The sequence below is a fragment of the Pollachius pollachius genome, assembly GCF_949987615.1.
Source record: "Pollachius pollachius genome assembly, chromosome: 13".
NCBI classification, from domain to species: Eukaryota; Metazoa; Chordata; class Actinopteri; order Gadiformes; family Gadidae; genus Pollachius; species Pollachius pollachius.
The window spans coordinates 6,384,212-6,405,497 of NC_136946.1; the positions used below are offsets into that span (position 1 = coordinate 6,384,212).

The 21,286-nt window shown below is 49.8% G+C and overlaps 1 protein-coding gene across 1 annotated transcript in view; it reads right to left on the reverse strand.

The window, feature by feature from the left end:
- Nucleotides 1–647: 647 nt before the first annotated feature.
- mylipa (myosin regulatory light chain interacting protein a) overlaps nt 648–21,286 on the reverse strand; it is a 21,060-nt gene continuing 421 nt past the window's right edge. Inside the window, exons 2-7 of the mRNA XM_079749639.1 lie at nt 20,104–20,294; nt 10,660–10,845; nt 6,671–6,868; nt 6,022–6,186; nt 4,376–4,805; nt 648–2,564 (exon numbers count right to left, since the gene is read on the reverse strand). Of these exons, the coding sequence (XP_079605765.1) occupies nt 2,322–2,564; nt 4,376–4,805; nt 6,022–6,186; nt 6,671–6,868; nt 10,660–10,845; nt 20,104–20,294 (1,413 nt within the window). The 3' untranslated portion in view covers nt 648–2,321. The remainder of the gene's footprint in view (nt 2,565–4,375; nt 4,806–6,021; nt 6,187–6,670; nt 6,869–10,659; nt 10,846–20,103; nt 20,295–21,286) is intronic.

The following is a 21,286-nucleotide window of genomic DNA, read 5'->3' on the forward strand; positions in this document are numbered from 1 at the left end:
AGTCTATGTCCACTACTGCCAAACTCAACAAGTTCTACAGTTCATCCAACTGACATAACCCTCCACTTAAGGAGGCCAACGTTCAAACGGCCATCGACCAACAAGCCCTTAAACTACAGGACTGTACTTAAAGGTCAAGCTCATGCTAGCCAATAGGCAGCCATGTCCTCTACTCTGACAGCCTTGTCAACAAAACATGACCCTTCACCCCTGCATTCTTTAGCCACTGACAACTGAGGATGATCGATCCTGTGACTGCCCAGTAGAGACCTCATCTGGGTCATGACAGCAAAAACACATTAGCTGGGGAGGCGAGATATCCCAGCTATTTCGGTACAGAACAGGTCAGAAGATTACATTTGTTGGACAGCCCCCAACACAGCAGCCTCCAATCAACAAGCTCAAGGGTTGGAATCTGAAACCCTCCTTCAGAATGGAACTTCTTTCACCTCCTATCAAGATGGGGACTTGGTGCAAGTCCAGCAGCACAGTTAACCCTTTCACTGCTTTCATTTCACAGAGTGCTTTGACCTGGGTTTGAAACATCTTCAGCCATTCTGACTGACAGACAGACACTCACAGAAAGACAGACATTCTCACAGACAGACCTCAGTGGAATTTTGGAATGTTAACGATACAGGCTCCAGTTTTTGTTTTAAAAACACCTTTATTAATACTTCTTTCTTGTCAAAGCGTAATATATAAAAAAGGATTTTATCCTACACGCTATTTCGTAGTGGCTATTGCTTCAGAAAACAGAAACAAATCGCAACTTTTACAATGTGGAAAAATAAAACACACTCTCTGGCTGACAGGAAGTGACAGACAGAAAGATATTCTGCATCCACAAAAAGTATTCCTCACCTCCACGTCAACAAACAAAAATAATCTGTGCATAGAAATAAAATTCGAGAATACGTAATTGAAAAACACATTGTGTCGGTGCTACATTAAGGCCAAACCCCTACATGGAGAGACTTCTCTTGGTAAAGTGACAATGTACACAAGATTTCTCCTTTCTTCCAAATAAAAACATACCTTGGGCAGAGGGAAAAATAAATTACAGGTTGAACCTTTTCGAACGGCAAGCTGGTGTTGCACTGACAAATCTGCTAGTACCTTTTCAAAATAAAACAAGGACTTTTACTACTAGTTCCCATGAGTGGGGTGGAGGGAGGGAGCAACTGACACTGAACAACAACAAGTCTGTTAAAACAACAACAGCGCTTCAACAAATACAATCTCTGCCGTGTCCATTTTTCAGATTCATTTTTATGAGGACAGATACGTTTTAGCTTGCAGAACCACTGCCTGTGCAAATCGGGTTACTGAAAGTGGTGTGTGACTATGCGTGTGTGTGTTCGTGTCTGTGTGTGTTTGTCTTGTGTGTCTGTGTGCGTGCGTGTTAGTCTTGTGTGTCTGTCTGTGCGTGCGTGTGTGCGTGCATGTGTGTGTTCCTGTGTGCGTGCGTACGTGTGTGTACAAGTGTGCTTCCCAGGCTCTGGAGACCTCCCCATTGCATTTAAGGGGAAACATAATTAAATACATGGATCACACAAGAAATATAACACAAAAACCCTGCCAATGTTTTTAAAAAGATGCATCTCATTCCGAGTAATCGGAGAATTAACCGGCTGAACAAATGACCGGAATATAGGGACATGCTTTAAATATGATATCAACGACTTGATCGACTCAATCCATAATGTGAAAATAATATTCTCTTAAAACACAGAATCTCTTTGCGAAATCATTAAAAAGGAATTGATGCCGGATATGGATGCCATTAACTTCACCTGATATGAAGCAAAAGGAAAAAAGCAGCAAAAGAAATAAAACTCATACATCAAAGCAAAACTTCAAAAACAAAATAGTGTTTCGTCTACTCATCAGGTCAACTGATACGTCAATAAATTAATTAAGAAATACAACACAAGGGGCTAATCCAAAAGGACAAGGGTGTCAGAGGGATGCAATACTAGGACAGATCGGACTGGCTGGATATGACGTAGCGGTGTTGGTGGGCGTGGCCCAGCGGCGGCCACGGCCCAATCAAGAACAAGCGGGGCAAGGAGTGGGAGTGGCTACAGTCTCTGGAGTCTTCTCATAGATTTTGGTAGATTGTGAACTTTGGAACTAGAAAAACGGATCAAATGAAGTCCAGGTGGGCGAAGTATCTCATCGATCCCCCCCCCTCCCCTCAACCACCACAAACACAACAACCTCCAATCTCTGTTGAACATTAACAACGAACCCGGTTCACCAGTTCATCAGTCCTGTGGGTCATTCGCCCTGGGGAGGGGGCGTGCTCCACCCACGGTCTACATGTGGTGGTACCGCGCAGAGACCTTGTGGTTGTGCTCTGCGTTGGAGGAGGTGGTGTCCCGGTGGATGGACATGGGGCTGCTGCCGCCGCCGCTGCTGCTGCTGGTGGTGGTCTTGGCGGTGGTGTTGGCGGTGCGGGGCTGGTGGTTGTCTGTGAGGGTGAGGCTGAGCAGGCTGGTGCACGTGGGCAGGTAGACGTGCTGCACGTGCTGCACGTCGGAGCGGCACACGGGACACGTCTGCAGGCAGAGAGGAGTGGGGGGGGGGGAGACGGGTCAGACATCTTGGAGACGTTTCACAGGCCGCCATTTAGGGGGCGTTTCTGAGCAGGGACAGCGTGTGATATAACCGGAGCATCTGGGGTCAGGTGGTGCTAATGATGGCTGACCGCATGTAGCAGGATTTTAATGTTACTCTGAGTAGAACAGTGCCATCGGCCATCTTTAAAGCTGGTAGGGAGTTCGTATTAGAAGTCTTGATGTAATCATAAACAAGCCCCCTGGAAGCTTCCACCGACGGGCTACATGTATTTACAGTACACATGGGAATCATTAAATGCACAAAAACAATATTCTATAAACATCTCCAAAGTCATAGAAAATGGAGAAAACGCCAACAAAGTAGCAACTCCACGGCCAGCCCATTACCAGCGGGCTGTTACACAGACACTAGGCCCTGGGCCGGATCCCCACCGCCGGACACAAACAGAGTCTCCTCGGCGCATTAAAAACCTCTTAACCATTTTAAATAACAGGCTGGAGTGCCGACACCAAGCGTGCGTGGCGAGGACTCTGTTGAAAAAACACGGAGCCATTGTCCCCGCGCCGGAGAGAGAAGGGAAGATTTATGGCGCTATTGAAATGAGCTCGCTTGGCTGTTTTTAATCAACGGCAGATATATAAAAGGGTCTATTCAACAACATGAAGAGGCCATTAGGCCCCAGCGGAAGCAGGGTAGAGAGACGACTGGCAACGCACAAACGCATTCAACCCCACCCCCCCCCCCCAACGCGATCCCTCTTCCCCTCACAGGGTCAGAAGCCACAGAAGGCCCGGGACGACGCGAGTTACAAACACGGCCAAAACATTTCTAAGATAAATAATTAAAGGGTTCCGCAAGTTTTTAATTTGAACAATTCTTCACATCCTTTATCGTGCCATCTGAAGACGTCGACGGGCATGTGGAGCACGGCTGGAGCGCCTGGGGGGGCACGCGGGTCTGGAAGGCGGCCATGCTTGTAGAGGCAGTCTCACATTCTAATGTACCCCCAGAGAACAGGCGCGCTACTGTTGCTGTTCTGCTCACATTGGAGAGTAGGTTGACCTTTGAAACTAGGTCATAGGTTAATCATTGTGTCACGCAGAGGTAACAGAGGGCGACGGCAATCCAATGATCATTTGTAGCCATCGTCATTTATTTGCTGATTTATATCTCGATGACCCGATTAGCTCGCTTTAATACCTCGATGACGCGTTGCTGGTCGACCGCAAATTTGTTTAGTTTAATATTTAATTGAGTCATTGCTTTTTTATTAAGGCTTGATGAGGAAAAAAAAAAAAAAAGCATAAAAAACATATTACTTAGTAGTAGTACTACGTAGCTGGGTGGATGGGTGTGGGGTTGGTGGGGTTGAGGTTGGTGGGTGGGGGTGGTCGATGGGGGTGGGGTTGTGGATACGGGAGGGGAGGTAGGGTTGTTGGGTGGGGGTGAGGATGATGGGTGGGGGCCGAGGATGATGGGTGGGGGCCGAGGATGATGGGTGGGGCCGAGGATGATGGGTGGGGGTGAGGATGATGGGTGGGGCCGAGGATGATGGGTGGGGGCCGAGGATGATGGGTGGGGGCCGAGGATGATGGGTGGGGGCCGAGGATGATGGGTGGGGCCGAGGATGATGGGTGGGGGCCGAGGATGATGGGTGGGGGCCGAGGATGATGGGTGGGGGCCGAGGATGATGGGTGGGGGCCGAGGATGATGGGTGGGGGCCGAGGATGACGGGTGGGGGTCGCGTTGGTGGATGGGGTCGGTGTATTGGGTGGAGGTCGGGTCTCACCTGCAGCTGGCTGGCGCAGCCCTGGCAGCACACCATGTGGCCGCAGGGGCAGAAGGCGGCGTCGATCTCCTCGTCGCAGCAGAGCATGCACAGCAGCGCCTCGCGCAGCTTCTGCACGCGCTCCTGCAGCTCGCGGCTCTCCTGGCAGCTGCCGCAGTCCAGCGCCTCGTCGCGCCCCCCGCCCCGGCTCGGCGAGCGGGAGCCCGGGGTCCCGCCGCCGCCGCCGCCGCCGCCGCCCGACACCAGGTCAGTGATGCCGGCGTTGTAGAGGGCGCGGCGGGCGTGGTCGTAGACCTCCTTGGAGGTGCGGCGGATGTCGAAGACGTACTTCTTGCCCATGTTGACGTTCTCGTGCAGGAAGAGCGAGGCCAGGTGGCCCTTGAAGTCGCGGCTGTACTGCATCATCACCGCGTTGGTCACCGTGTCGCACCTGGACACGGGAGGGGGGTGGGAGGAAGAAGGACCCCGGTGAGATGAGGACTTTGAGCTTCCAAACGGGTCGTGAGCTCGTTCCAACTTGACCGTAACTTCAAGGGACGGACAGAATGATGGCGTCTGGGTTTATGAGAAGGCGGCCCGTGTGATTGGCTCTCCCTTTCAACCTACTTTCTGTCCCGTCTGACAACATCCAAAAAGGTACGGGAGCCCATAAAAATACATTGAAACAAGAAAAGTAAAAAGGGAATTTTGTCGTTTCTTCTAGAACATTGTATTTTGCTACTCTGCAGTTTGTGGCGGGCAGGTCAACTTCACTGTGTTCCACTGACACAGCCCCCCACTACGGGGCACAGTCCAGCGTCGCACCTGCGCCACGAAGAAACGCACGCAGGTGACGGGGGAAATTCTGCCCACTCCAAACTAAAAGCCTGCATGTCCGAAAACAAAGGCAGAGCGATGCGTCTTTTGTACCTTTGTGGCTTTTCTGACTGAGCGAGCACAATTCTATAGTGCAGCCATTTGGATTGTGCTCCCTCCTTACAACCTTGTGTGCAAGGACACACACACACACACACACACACACACACACACACACACACACACACACACACACACACACACACACACCGGGCTATGCCTTCATTACAGATGCATACTAAAGGAATAGGACGAGGGCTTTCAGAACACACCGGCTGTGCGCATGCATGCTAAAAAATAAAAAAGGAGGATTTAAGAGCAATAGAGAGTCAATGTGCACGCTTGTGATTGCGGCAAATGCATATTCAGTGTACGCTCTGTGCCAAATAGAGCAGAAACCTTCGGAGAACAAATAGACCCGAGTTTCTTTAGGTCTATCAGTAAGGGTTTTTCCTCTCCTGGTCTCGGTGCCTGTAGAGTTGGCTCGGGGCGTGATCTCTCCCCACCAGAGCAGCCAGGGAACATGCGCATTATTCCAAAAGGAGCACGGCTTTAGTCAATGAGTGGCCAACTGCTTAACTCGCGGGACACAGGGCGAGATGCCCCGTGTAACTCTTGTTATTAGGTCATCCCAAAACGACATTGAGCAGATGAACGCATGACCATGAACGCATGAATAACATAAATCCCTTTGACCAAACCACCAATAATCGAGTCTCCCAGATCCGTCCAATCAGAAGATCAGATCCGTCCAATCAGAAGTCGCCCCCTAGGGCGGCGCCCCCCCTCACCTGTAGAAGGCGTGCGTCTCCGTGATGGCTCGGTACAACGCACTGGCCGCCCGGTGACTGATGAGCTTAAACAGCAGCACCACGCTGTCGTTGGTCTCCTTGGTAACGGTCAGGTACACGCTCTTCCCCGACTGGGTGGCGATCTGGATGACCGGGTAGCATATTCTGGGATGGGAGGGAGGCGGGAGGAAACAAAGATGAATGTCAATTGGATGTAGACAACCCATCTACCGGGAACAACTCGGAACCGCTTCCTAATAGGATGTGTACTTAACTTGTAGACTTGTATGACGTGAATTACCAAAGTTAATCATTCGATGCAATAACGGCCACGGATTGAGTCATCACTGATAATTCCCAGTGCTGGAGTAGATAACATGGCAATATAGCCCATGTTAAATGACTGACTTGTAAATACTTAAGTCATTCTCACTCACTCTATCACTCACTCTCCCCCCCTCACTCTCCCCCCCCCCCCTCCCTCATAGAGCTCGTCTGCCAGACTTAAGTTCTGAGTGAGACTAGCTAAATGGAAAATCCTTAGTAGCTGCATGAAATCTGAAAGCTGAAATATAAAACTCTGTACCAAACAACAACAACAACAACCACCAACACCACGACAACAACACACTCTCCAGCTCTCCCCCACCTGTTGACGAGGGCGAAGTCCTCCTTGCAGACGGCGATGCCCTCGGGCCCCACGCCGATGGCCAGCCGCTGGGCGTCGGCGTCGCGTGCCCAGTGCCACTCCACGCCGTAGTGCTCCAGGGACGAGACCAGCTGCAGGGCCTGGTACTCCACTGAGCCGGGGCCCGCGCCCTGAAGGGCCTGGTGCCGGGACACGATTCTGCAAGGGGGGGAGGAGAGGGGAGAGAGGGGAGGGAGGGAGGGGAGGCAGGGAGGGAGGGATGGGAGAGAGGGGAGGGATGGAGGGAGGGAGGGAGGGGAGAGAGGGGAGGGAGGAAGGGGAGGCAGGGAGGGAGGGAGGGAGGGAGGGAGGGAGGGAGGGAGGGAGGGAGGGGATGGAGCGGAGGCAGGGAGGAAGAGAGAGGGGATGGAGGGAGGGAGGGAGGGGAGGGAGGGAGGGAGGGAGGGGAGAGAGGGGCGGGATGGAGGGAGGGAGGGGAGGCAGGGAGGGAGGGAGGGAGGGAGGGGAGGAGAAAAAAGGAAAGAAATCATGTTAAATTGTTTTCTTTGAATTTTACTTTTTACCTGTCAACTAAAACAATTATCTGAACTAAACGTATCTATTTTATTTTATTATTACATTTTGTTGTATGACGACGTTTCTATGTGAAGCACTTTGAGTCTGCCTCGTGTATGAAAAGTGATATATAAATAAAGTTGCCTTGCCTCAACAAATATCCTTGTCGTTTCTCTCAGTCGACGTCAGATCAATATCGCGAGCTTGAGGAGGCTAGCAGAGGCAACGTGCTAAGAATGTTTAACAAGTGGAGTTGGTGTTTTTATTTCTCTGTCCAAAACTTTCTCTTGCCTCCTTTAACCAACAACACCCAGCTCCACATTTTAATCAACACTCAGATGGTCGTTAGTGGCTCGGCAGGCTGCTGGGATAAATAATGCAGACAACACGTCGCAGCCACAGCCAACGAGGGATCCAGCGGAGCACACACACCGCACTTCCATAGGCAGAATCATTCAGCCGTTTCTCTCCATCTCCCTCTTTAACCACCCGAAGCTACCCCTCCATCCGTCTCCTGCACAATATAGCTCTGCGCTCCGTTTCCAACGGTGACCGGGCTCAGTATGCAAACAGACCCTGATTCAAACTCAGTGACCAGAAAGACCTGTGTCCTCAAAAGACCCTCGAAGCGTCGATGGTGGCGGGGGAAACCGGGAAAGCATGGATTAGAGGAGTAACGTTTTGGTAGGCGATAGGGTTGTTGCTCAAGGCTTTCCTACCGGCGGCTGAGAGACGCCACCAACACGGACATGAATCCATGTGTTGAGACTGAAATAGAAAATAACAAGTGTGACCGGAGTGAGAAAGCAGCTGTTCAGGATGCACATATCCTTTTAACAGAAGGCAGACCCTCGCCTCCCCCTCTCTTCCCCCCACCCCCCCAGCGTCTACAACCGTGAACCATAGCTGAGCGGTGAAGATAAATAAGAACAGCACGTAGACATGAAAAAGAAACTTCTCTGCAACTGCTAGACTGTAAATCTATTCCAAGTCCTAATTACTTGAATATAATTAAATGAAGATGTGATTGAAGATTTTGTGATATGCACGGGGCCATAATTAAGCCTGCACTTGAAGCTTAATTAAATACGTGGTTTTACATATAGCACTACACTCGAGGACTCGCTTGATTATATTAAGGAAAACATCTTGCTTCCGTTTTTGGTGCATTTTTTAAGCTAAATCCCATTCCCCACTTAGAAAAGGGGCCCATTTATCTCAACTTGCACATGATCGGTAGCACTGCAACAAAAAACAATTAGAGGTAAAGTTACAGCCTGTACTCACAAGACCTGTTAACCTCCCAAAAGGGACTCTGGCTCTAACCTCAGGGAAACCGCAGCTCGGCTGACAAAATAGAAATGAAAACGCACGAGGAAGGAAACCTGAATCCACCAGGATCCGGTGGCAGCTCATTTGTACTGCCAGGGTTGGGGGTTTGATTTCCAACGGGGCCAGCCGGTCGAAAGGCCGGCCGGAAATTGCGTGCGCTCACATTTTTCGGAGGCGCTTCAGCGAAAGGGCGTGCTCCAAATGGCACTTTCACCTGCTTGTGGGCACACGCGAGTCCGCTCACTAGGGGCACATCGTCAGACGAGGGGCCCCTTGTGGGGTCAGCCACCTGCTGGCACGGCGCAAGTGTTCAGAGCAGTCGTGAGCGCAAAGTCTTCCACGAGTCCAAACTATTGACAACTGTTGAACATGACAAGGCTGCCCAGCCACTCCACACTCACCACCCCCCCTTTACCAGTCCGTCTACTTCCCCTGCATTTGCATTCACAGCGCATCGCGTGTGTCAGCTAGGCGGCTGGGGATAGATGGCACGGTGGTGTTTTACTGCGTGCGCCCTGACACTCAATCCTCCGTGACGGATCGTGTTCGGGTCACATGGGGTGCTCGTCACCTGGCATGAATGCCGTCTTGTGGAGGCAAATATGTTTTTTTAATGAAGCTTTTGGCTTGATGCCGTCCCTGGCGGACAGCCAGGACTGGGGTGATTTCATCGCTAACTAGAAGACGTTCAGCCGGAGCCGAACGACGAGCGCAGTGCCCTTTAAAAAGCCCACTTAGATAGGTTAATGCTTTTCGGTTTCAATTAGGCATCGTCGTGCCATAAAGGTTTTGAAGGCAGCAGCCGACGGTTTACCGCGTTTTTCAAATTGAGATTCCCGTGGAATACTCTATTGGAATTGTTTACCGTGTTGCGGTTAATATGATTTTGATTAGATATATATATATAAAAAAAACGGGACAACAGAACAAACCCGATTTGCCTGTGTATCCAACATGGAGCACAAAGGTCATGTATTATGATTAGATTAACCAATAATCTAATCAATACGCAATCATAACACAAGGGCGAGCAAAGCGTTCAGAGAACATGGACTCGAATACGGGGACATTGTATCCTCCCATAAACACAAAGCTTTCCCCTGTACAACCTGCACAGTCTGAACCCTTTTATATTTATACTTTAAACACAGACCCGACTGCCATCGCTAGACAGACTCACACCCTGAGCGAGTCCTCTCAACTGGGGCTTCAGACCGCCCCGGGCCCTGGACCCCAAGGTGGATCCCAGGCCCTGGCTGGGATCCATGCCGGGCTTTGTGGAAGAGTAACTAAAAACGGCCCTTCTCCCCGGGGGGGGGAGCGAGCGATCTTTCTGCCCCGTTGAGCAGCAGTGTCTTATTGAGGCTTTTCGCTGGCAGCGGACCGGCCGGAGTCTGTTTCCCGAGTGCTTTTGAGCCGAACTAATCGGAGGAATCGCGGGAGCACCGGGCTACGGGGCAGCCATGTTGTTCGTCTTTGAGAGACAGGGAACCGTCTGCTTTTATATGAAAGGCACTCATCCGTCGCCTGGCGACTTTGTGAAAGTCAAGGAAACGAAAGGAAGGCGTCTGTCTCGGTTGTTTACTCTGGAAAGCTTTCCTAGACTTTGTTCAGGGAGTGACACACCGGTTGAATATTTTCACACTTGAATATTTTGTGCGATAGAGCAAGCAATACAGTCTCATCACCATGGTAAAGAAAGTGAGATCCTTTCATATTTCTCCACGTATATCCAGTCACATTCTCTGTGTGTCGCTTTGTCTTTCTGTGTGTGTCTTTCTGAGTCTGTATGTCTTTCTGTGTGTGTGTGTGTCTTTCTGTGTGTGTGTGTGTCTTTCTGTGTGTGTGTGTCTTTCTGTGTGTGTGTGTGTGTGTGTGTGTGTGTGTGTGTGTGTGTGTGTGTGTGTGTGTGTGTGTGTGTGTGTGTGTGTGTGTGTGTGTGTCCATCTGTGTCTCTGTGTGTGTGTATTTATTTGAAATAAAAAATATTCCAGTTTGTAGGAATAAAAAATATTAATAATATAAAAATAATATAACCCATGGCCCCTTAGGCTAGGCCCGTCATCGTTTGTGTACGTGTTAGTAATGATGTTGTTGTTTACCTGTTGACGGTGTCCGGGCAGGGCTCCTCCCCGCACAGCTCCCGGTACCAGTACTGCGCCGTGTTCTGGTTGTAGTCGCCGAACTCCGCCTGGGCCAGCAGCGCGCTGAGCTCCACCGCCTGCTCTGAGGCCATGCGGAGGTGGCCGCTGTGGAGGTCCTCCTTCACGTGCATGAAGAACATGTGTCTGTGGGGGGGGGGGGCACAGGGTCAGACAGGTGGACCGCTACCTTCATTAGGTCTCTCAGACACTGTTAACCAAAGAGCCTTCCGCTGAATTCAGAGTCATTCCCGCCCAAAGCACATAAAGTCGTATTTGTATTTGTAGCACGACCCAAAAACAGTAATGTGCCTCATCCTTGTTTTAATGGAGCAACGCACATGAAGCAGGACTGTGTTAATTTGCTTTGCTTCATATAAGAACTCTTTTTGATAATAACTATTAATTAAATATTTAGTCCGTCCTGACCCAAGCGTGTGCTTTTGTGCACAAGACACAGAGGCATCTTTCACAGGATGGGCTACAGACGGGGATTGAACCCATTCCGTTCGTTTGAGAATACAACACCCCAGCTACTCCTAGGTTGTCCTGACCGCTGACCGAGAATAACTAACTCGGTTGAAACTAAAGACGGTCTCGTAGTCAATGATTCAAACAGGTCGACGGTGTGAGTGTCAGTTCCCGGGAACAAAGTTAATGTGTGTGCACACTGTGTGTGTGTCTACAGTCGGCGTTCCGGAGGAGAGGGCCAAGAAGCGATACTCTGCATTGCTTCCACCGTCAGTCAGCAGACCGTTGGCTAATCTGGGAACAGCAAACCCTCACTTTCTGGACTTGTGGGCCCTTCCGAACGCCTCTTATCACACGGCGTGTTGGTGTAAAAACAGATAGGCCGATGGGAACACTTTGACTATCTTTAGAAAGCAGACACGCACAGTGGCTCGCTCATGACCTCGGCTGTACGCTTACAGTTGATAACGCGGCGGGGGGGGGAGAGGGAGAGACAGATAGGCCGTCTTCTGTCCATGCGGTTTCTGCTTAGAAATACCATCGTTCAAATATTAAATGAGTGGGAAAGTTTAGGTATTTAGTCTCAGCAGGAAATTAATCGTTGGACTCGACTAATCCTTGTAGTGTGTGTGTGTTGGAGTGCGTGTGTTGGGTGTGTGTGTGTGTGTGTGTGTGTGTGTGTGTGTGTGTGTGTGTGTGTGTGTGTGTGTGTGTGTGTGTGTGTGTGTGTGTGTGTGTCAACGAAAGATCAACGCTTTAGCAAAAAAACAACAAATGTGATTGTTCGGACAAAGCTAGGGTTCGGTTAGCACGCAGAGTTCCATAGAAGCTAATGAAAACAACCAGATTCTCTCAAGAAAGAAGGAAAATACGACGGTTGGTCATTCCCCATTGTTATGAACTGGAGGATCTGAGGGATTCGAGTAGCCTCTCTGAACAGCAGGGGACGAGACGTCAACAAGAGTACGATAACCCTAACGTCATCCACCGGTTGAACGAATGTAACCCAGCTCCTTCATGAATCGCTTCGAAAAAAGGCGAGCTTATTCGAGAGAAACAACCGTGTTTTGGTATCGCTGTTCCAAAACACAGGAGATAAGGTGTCAAAGAAACACTATTCGCTGCTGGATATGAAACCATATTATCAAACTGACCCAACCTTGTTGAAAAAAATCAAGAGTACAGAGCGGAAAGAAAATATAAAGATTACAGAGGCAGGAAGGCTTTCACCAACTGATGGTGGCCGTTGACAAACACAAAACCTAGCTAGGTTTGCTAGTAAGGCCAACAAGCTAAAGCTAGCCAGTTGTTTACCCAGTTTAACACTGAACTTTAACAGGTGTGCATGTTTGTTTTTTTTACACCAACGTTGTGACAACATTGTTTTTACTGTCAAATACCAGGCCTTTCACTTAGCTGAACTTGTTGTATAGGGTCCTTAATAAAGCAACGACATTAAAAAAAAATGTAGATGAATTTGAGATAGGTTGAACAGAACACTAATAATGTAACTCATGTTCATGCTCGACTGAATGTATAGTAAGAAGGAAATCGTTTTAGGTGTTGTGTAGCACAGTGCTCGAGGCAGGGTTTATATTTAGTAAAGTGAAGAAAGGGAGTCATTGTTTTAGACGAACAAGATAGTCTCACAAGGCCATTTTGTTAGACGTTTCAAGTGAAGATGAAGCCATTTTCAGCTATTAAAGATTTAGACTTTACAAACGGGGGCTTTGTCTTTCAATGATAAAGACCGGCACGAGTTGTGGCCGTAGCGACTGCGTATTCTGGGCTGGACTAAAAACTTTTCCATATCAAAATCGGATGGAGTGATTGTTAATGCTTTGCACTTGGTTCTATGAACATCCTTACTGTACCGACAGCGATATACTGTTTCACCTTCTTATGAAGCATGTACTTTGGTGTAGGTCACTCCGGATAAAAGTGTCTGCTAAATGCCCAAAATGTTACTGTACATGTGAAGCGATCTGGCACCATGGGAAGGCATGTCTGATGGCGACAACGCAAGGGGGTTTCAGGAGGATGTTCAGGAGGAAGCAGATTGTCTACAGGGAGCAGGGAGCGAGCCCCAGACACTCACGTACGTACGTATGATCCACATCATACACCGCGGCGACGACAACAAAAACAAGCGCTCACACACACCCTTTCCGGGGAAAACACCAGTCACGTGTGGCTCAGCTGTGAGCCGCAGAAAACAAAACCCATAAGGCCGGCCGAGTTCGCGAGGACTTCGCCGTTCCGCGATAGAAAGGTAGCGGCTATAACAACAACGCCGGCCCTGGGCCCCTGTGGCCGGCACGCCTCAGGCACAACAAACACAGCTTTGATATGGTGTTAAACATTCCATTTCTTCTCCCGCATCTCTCTCACACACACACACACACACACACACACACACACACACACACACACACACACACACACACACACACCACACACACACACACCATTGTGTCAGGCCCAGCAGGTGTCATGTGACCGAGCTGTGCTTATTAGCTACCTGTTAGACTACAAACAATAGACCTGTCTGGGGAGGTTACTGCCGGTCATAGCGCAGAGGTTACTAGAGTTTGCCTGGGCCGCTCGGGGGAGCGAGGGCTACTGGAGGTAATGTGTGCCGCTGAGCAAGGCACCTAATCCCTGGTTAAATCCCTGGCCTGCGCAAGTCCCTGGTGGTATGTGTTCATCGAATGCGTGGCCGTGCTTTTGGTCGCACAATGGGCTCCCAGTGAGGTCATGAAATAATCTTTGGAGTTGGGGATGCCGGTTGTTTACTTGTTACGCTATGTTAAGGGACTTTTGATTAATAGCGCAAAACAGGATTGGGATGCCTTTTTACAGGCTGACCTGGAAAAGCACCTTTAGTCGCTTTCAACTGCCCGGTGAACAAAATATAAATCAGCAGTCTCAGACTCATGCATTTAGACATTTTGTACCGGGCCAGGAAAGGGCAAAAGAAACTGGTGTCGGTTTTGACACATTTTGGTCACAGCGACCCCGTAGGGTTCCTGACACACTTCAGGGCCATCATCCACACCCTCTCTCTGGTCAGCCCACTGGGTCTGACAGCGGTCCTACTGAGCCCTGCTGGAGGCAAAGGGGGGGGGCAGCGAGAGCATATACCAACATGCAAGGTGTCTGGATATGATCAACGTAGTGCAGGGTGGGGGGTGTTAAGAGGAGGATAACGCGGTATGACGGGCTAGAGTCCACACCAGGGGGAGTCGCCAGAGTTCTACCTCGAGCTGAAGGGGACTAGCCAGGTCCTATCAACCTCACACTAAATCTCGTGTCACTGGTAGCCACAGGAGTCCCTTAGCGCTAGCAAAAACCCCCCCCCCCACTCTAGTCTAGTCTCATCTCCCCTCGCTTCAGATAGTAAAAAACATCACAGGCATGTGCAGGTCGGACAGGAGAGGGGGAATCCTCCTGGCCTACTTTACTGCATTAGGATCTGTTGTCTCGCAGCCCACCTCTTTGAAGAGGAGCTGTAAATGAACGCCTAAGAGGCTTAGAAAGGTTCAATTTATGCCTCTGAGCGAGCGCCAGCCCGGGCTCGCCGGGAACTCCTCGGGCAAGCTCTGGTCGTTCAGCGCAGAGTCCAGGGATAAAGATTCATGTGCCTGGATTTATGGGGTGTACTTGACTCCATCCTGTCTGCTCTTAGCCTGCGTGCCTTCATCATTCACTGATGTAAACTGTTTCTATTCACTCCTAGCAGGACTTACAAGCGTCAAAGGAAGTGTGCTTGCAGGTGCTTGTGGACTTCCGCAAATCCGGTTATCCTGTGAGTTATACATTATTGTGCACAGCTGCAACAATGAGTTCAGCCAATGTATCGTGTGACAAAATCGATTACTAGCAAGTCCCTAAAAATTGAGGTGAGGAAACACCTAAATTACGTGGCACACAGTCATACCAACTCCCAGAAAAGGAATCACGAAACGCACAATTTCACACCAAGGCAGTTTCTGCAGATCCACAACTTCTAGAAACCAACTGTGTTTCTGCTACTGGTTCAAACGTCTGATTCAAGAACAAGGAGGAAGAGGAGGACGGCCTTGGGTGTCATTGTCCCCATCTATAAATCCATTGTGCGGACAGCACTCGTGTCCGTCGTGATGGCCCGCTGAAATGTCAGCCAGCAACCGAAACAGAAACCGCGGCTTTCCACCCACCAAGTCTGAAACCCGGCACCTCTGCCTTGCGACAAAGTCTCTCCGCTGGAGCCACTGGTGAGTAAGGTGTCAGAGCTCTCAACAATGTGGCTTGCCATTTAGTCAAATTGCTGTGCAAGATGCAACAGTGTGGTTAACAGTTTACTAGCAGTCGTTGAACTCCAGTAACACCAACCCCCCTGCCGGCAAAGATAGACATCTTGATCGGAAGCCAAGAGTCATTTTGTTTGTGCAAACATAACTGAGAAATTAGTTGCCACTAGATTGCTCAGATAAATTACACACTAAAAATGAAACCTACTTTGCTTGAATTCAAGAAGAGCAGGTAATTCCTCAGGAGCAGAAGAGAAGGCTTCAGCACTATAGCCATTTAAATCAAAAAAGCAGAGGTGTGCCTTTCTAAAAAAAGAGGAAACTGAACGGTCCAAGGTTGATTTAAACAGGTTGCAAATCTAAATACTAGAAAAGAGATACTTTGTTTGATTTAGCACGCATGGCAGTGATGCGTGTGTATTAAACCAATAGGAGCGCTTATGAAAAACAAACACCACATGAGGGTTTGCACTTGTGACTTTGACTCATGGTGTTAACAGACGGCTACACAGGAGTGCAGCCATTTAGCTAGCCTGGGAAGAAGAATGCCCTGAAATAAGGCCGAAACCGAAGAAAAGGCACAGGATCGGTTTTCATTTAATTCCTGGGATTGGGATATGGGGCGCATGAGTCCCCTTCCATAATCAGCCAGATCAGTGGCGGCAGGCCAAGACGGTAAACAGACACAAGATCTCTTAATCTCCATGATAAAACCCGTCAATAATCCTTGCGGGCCAAGGAACCGATAGTGGGGCGGCCATAGCCCCCCCCCCTCCCAAAAGAAGAGGGGAGAACCCATTGCTGCAAAGTACCAGATAGTCCTAATGCGCACGTCTGTGTGTGTGCATGCATGTCAACAAATAAAGGAAAGCATGTGAGAGCGTGCATTCGGGGTCGTGTGTGTGCCAGGCTTTACATGGCCAGAGGCACGCACACACACACACACACACACACACACACACACACACACACACACACACACACACACACACACACACACACACAGCGGCACTTATATAAGAGGCTCGCTGGCCTGCCCTCCGCGCGCCGGCTTGGGTTACGCAATAGGGGCCTGCCAAGAAAGCGCGGGGAAGAGAGAGGAGAAAGAGAAAAGAGGCCCGGCACCAGGCCCAGAGCAGGACGGCACAATGTCTGCCTGACCCGTGGTGATCCATTTCCTCGCCCCCCACTGTGTCTACAGTACGTATTTGACATTATAGACAAAACACACCACACATGGCCGAGCGAATACTACAGCACATTCATAAAATAAATAAAAACACATTTGGTTCACACGGAGAGAATACACACAAGGACGTGCGCGTCCGACGGACAACACTAGTGCCACGCCAGTCAGAGTCATGCGAAAGAACGATAAACAAAGCAGCGTGCATTTGCATGTCTTGCACCGCGACGCCCTGCCTGAGACTCCTGTTGTTCTGGCCTGTGCACGTGCACATGTGTGAAGGTGTGCACGCTCGCGGCCTAGAACACAACACTTCCATGAATCTTGTCAGTGCATGAAAACAGGCCTGGGGCGGGTGTGTGTGTGTGTGTGTGTGTGTGTGTGTGTGTGTGTGTGTGTGTGTGTGTGTGTGTGTGTGTGTGTGTGTGTGTGTGTGTGTGTGTGTGTGTGTGTGTGTGTGTGTGCGTGCGCGCGCCCGTGTGTCGTGCTCCTGAACAGAGACGAGGCCCCGCGAAGCGAATCAGGCACGTTGTTTTTAGGTTCTCTCCACGAGTGAGCGAGGGCCTCGCATTCCGTGCGGGCTGTCATGAGGACAGGCCGCCAGGGACAGCAACGGGGGGACAAAAGCCTGTGTGCCATAAAGAGGCGACGTCCTGCAAGAGGCCATGGTGTGTGTGTGTGTGTGTGTGTGTGTGTGTGTGTGTGTGTGTGTGTGTGTGTGTGTGTGTGTGTGTGCCTGGGAGAGTGTCTGCGTGGGACCACTGGAGGCCGTGTTTTATCTTAGTAGGGCAAAGGTGACAAAACCAGCGGTGGCTGAACTGGCTTCCGTGCAGCGTTGCCATGGCGGCGCCGGGCAAACCTCGACGACGAGGTTGTTGTTCCTGCCCTGATAAGATACGGGTTTGAGTGGCAGGCCGGGGCCAAAATATGACCCGCCTCCGTGTCTTAAGGGTTACTGTATCAGTCATGAAATATTAATTAATATAAATTAGTAAACCGTCACATTTTATTTACTCTGGGCTGGAGTCTGAATTCACCTTAGAGCCTGTTGAGAAACGGGTGTCCATGTCTTCATTGAGCTATTAATGAACACAAACACACAATGAACTAGAAGGGTGTATTTTTAGCCAGGCTACGCCCCCTAAATCCCCACATGGGGCAGCGCTCGCTGCTCTTAAACGGATCCCGGAGTTGAAAGCAAAACGAATTAAGGGATTTGGCGAATGACCCCAAGAGACCTGGACGGAGAGGGGGGGGGGGATGTACTGTCAAGAAAAGCAGTGAAACAACCGACATGTGGCGTGCACCAACCAGCATCCCTCCCCCCCATCCCCCACCCCCAAGAGTATTAACCTCACCTTTCTAAATGACCCCACCACCTGCCCTGACACCTTCTGCCGATGACCCCCGCTAATCCACAGACGTCACAGCACAGGCAAGTGTCTCTCTCCCTCTCCCTCTCTCTCTCTCTCCCTTCCTTCATCCCTCCCTCTCTCCAGGCTTCCACTTCAAGGTTAGCATTAGCTTTGTCAAAGAAGCAACACTAGCGCCAAGGCTAAGCTAGCCTGGACACCAAGTGTTTCCTTCTCAGAAGCTTGATACTGTACTCCATTTACAGCTATGGCGCAACTAAGGAAGGAAGAAGGGGGGGTTAGAGAGAGCATGAGAGCAAGAAAGAGAGCTTATGGTGGTATGGGGATGTGCCAAACACATGGCACATGCGAGTGAACTGGGACCAAGGGGAGGCAAGGTATGCAAGGGCATATTTGTGGAGGACTCATTCAGACAAAGGGAGGCGGCCCAAGGATTACAGAAGTCCCTTTAATGACCGACCCCTGAATCAGAATGTTAAAGTGCTTTATTGGGAGGGTTGGGAGAGGAGCGATGGGGGTGTTGCAGTGACAAAAATTGTGGCCACAAATAGTTAGTCGACCCCAACCCTGCAACCCCAACCCTTGCTCAGTAGCTCATTATAATTTCCCAAATTGAGTGTTCGTCAAGGTTGACCAACGCCTTGCCAACCATATCAGGGTACAACAATCGTTAACTTCGTCACCCAAATGTCTGACACGTTTCCCGTTTCCTGCGTCATTGCCAGGACATTACCAGCATTTCCCATCGCATTCCAACAGGTGGAAGTGTGATTAGCCGTTACAAGCCGTCTTGAAAATTCGCCTCTTCTGACATCACAAGTGGGCGTGTCCACCGAGATGTGTGCTGGATAGATCAGTCTACCAGCCTACCCAGTGGACTGTAGCAAACGTTGCTGATCTATCCGTCACACATCGAGGTGGACATACTCGCTTGGGAAGTCAGAAGAGGCAGATTTTCTTAATGGCTTGTAATGGCTAATCACGCTCACACCTGATGGTATAATGTCACCTTAAAGGATCCTGGTGGAATACCAGCGAAAAGGGCCACTCAACAGCGGATCAACCCCAGCATGACGGCTTCTTCGCAGTCCACCCCCCCCCCCCCCCTCCCCTGAACATGAAGCGTCCTCTTGTTACACAGCGAAATGCACTCCCGTTAATGGAGGGGAACCAACGGGCACTGCCCCCCGAAAGACCCGGTCAACGGGACGCATGAGAGCGGACGTAATCTTACCCTGCATGCGAACTTTGGATTTCCATCAAATCGGCAATCTTCATCGCAGAGCTCTGTACCCTGAATGAACGGTAGTGGGTCTGCGATGAAAATCTATACAGGGGGGGAACAAACCCTTTTTATTTTCTACCAACCCATAAAAAAAGGGGACGCTTTTGTGGAAGGCCACAAATGGTGAGAGACAAAAGAACAAAACAAAGGGTATTTTTGACCAGTGAGAGAGCCCCCCCCCCAAGCCGACCGGCTGAGTTCGTGTTCCCCTTCGGGGACCAAACGGACAACAGCCAGAGACTAAGTGGGACGGGGGAGAATAGGGTGGCTCTGGGGGGTGGGGGGGGAATGAGGTTGCTCAGAGTATCCCTCAAGCAGGAGGAGGATTGCATTTCCTGCTTGGTGCTGGGACTCAATGCCCTGTAGTAACCCCAGCGGAGGCAGGTCGAGACCAGAGGTTACTACAGGGCGTTTCACTGTATCAGAGAATACTGTAAACTGACTATTTATAGATCCCTCCCCCCGCCCCACTTTCTGTTTATTATGACATTTCTTCCCGTTTTCTTTTCCAGTAGGTGTCATGCATTGTCAATTAAAACAGGAACTTATAAGGTAAGGTCACTCAGCTAACGTGAATGGAGATCCAACATTTTCCTTATGTTTTTGCCTGAGGGAATTACCACTCAAGCACACCTTTCTAGCCTCAATTTGAAACACTTTGCCCGTAAACGTACAGCGCACGTCTGAAATAATTGTCATTAATAAATGACTGGTAATGCGCAATGCATTAGGGCGGACCGGACGTCTGCACAAACACAAAGGACCGCCCCCCCCCCCCCGACTCAAAACGCCCCGTACCTGGTCTGTTCCTGCAGGATGAGATGGGGCTCCACAAAGAACTTCACCCGGAGTCTCAGACGACACGGAGCCACGTTGTCCACCTGCTGGCCGATGCGGTTCCTCAGGTTCAGCCACAAGTTCTCCCCCTTGCTGCCGGAGAACTGCAGTCCGAAGTAGTCCACTTCTATGATGCCCAGCTTCCTACACACCTGGGGGGGGGGGGGGTCGGAGACAAGAGGAAGCAAGTTACAGCACTGGCCCAGGGCGTCAAACTGTGCCGAGCGGCTGGGAAGAGGGACGACAGAGAAAGGCTTGACGGAGTGCCTCGGAATACAGATAAGCACCTCACTGCCAATGTCTTCTTTGTTTGAATGGACACATTGTGTGAAAAAAAACACTGCTCAATTATGTAATGTACCACATTTGATGCCACAGACTCCCTTGAAAGCTGCATCGATATTACGCTCGTAAGATTATGGGATGCTTGGACGGTTTCCCAGGATATAAAGTTTTATGAAATACGTGGGACCCCTCAAAAAGAAGATTAGGGTGGAGGGGGGGTTGATACGGTTATGCAACCAGTTATTCTCTAAGGGAAGAAGAACTTAAAACAATGCATTTATTCAATGTATCCTCCCAATGGTACTTTAAGAGCACGACGTAATTTAAATCGAGGGTTACCCTAAATATAAATAAAAACAAGGTCCTAAACAAGTTGGTGCAATGATTATAGTGTAACATTTACATGAAACTCTGCTTTCATGACATTGTACAAATTATTGTTTCACACATAAATAATATACATATATAAGCGAGATATGGATAGCAAAGGAGCAGTCCTCGAGGCAAACCCACTTGGAGACAAAGTGAAGAAGCGAGAATGAACTCTAGTAACCCCGACGGAGCAGGCAGCCAGTGGCGGAGCCGGACGAAAAACCAACCCGCTGCCGTTTCACCCATGCAGGAAGTTTCATGAGCTTCACCACATACACTTTGAACCACAATCTTTTGACAGTTTTACAATTGAATACTACAATACATATTTATCACTTCACTGATGTTTGTTCAACAAAATGACACAAAGTACTTTCGTTTATTCTGCTGTTACTGGTGGGCGCTACAGGCTGAACGAAAAGTCGTGGCTCGCGGTTGTTTACACATTATAAAACAAAGCCTAGAATAAAAGCACATCTGCAACAGC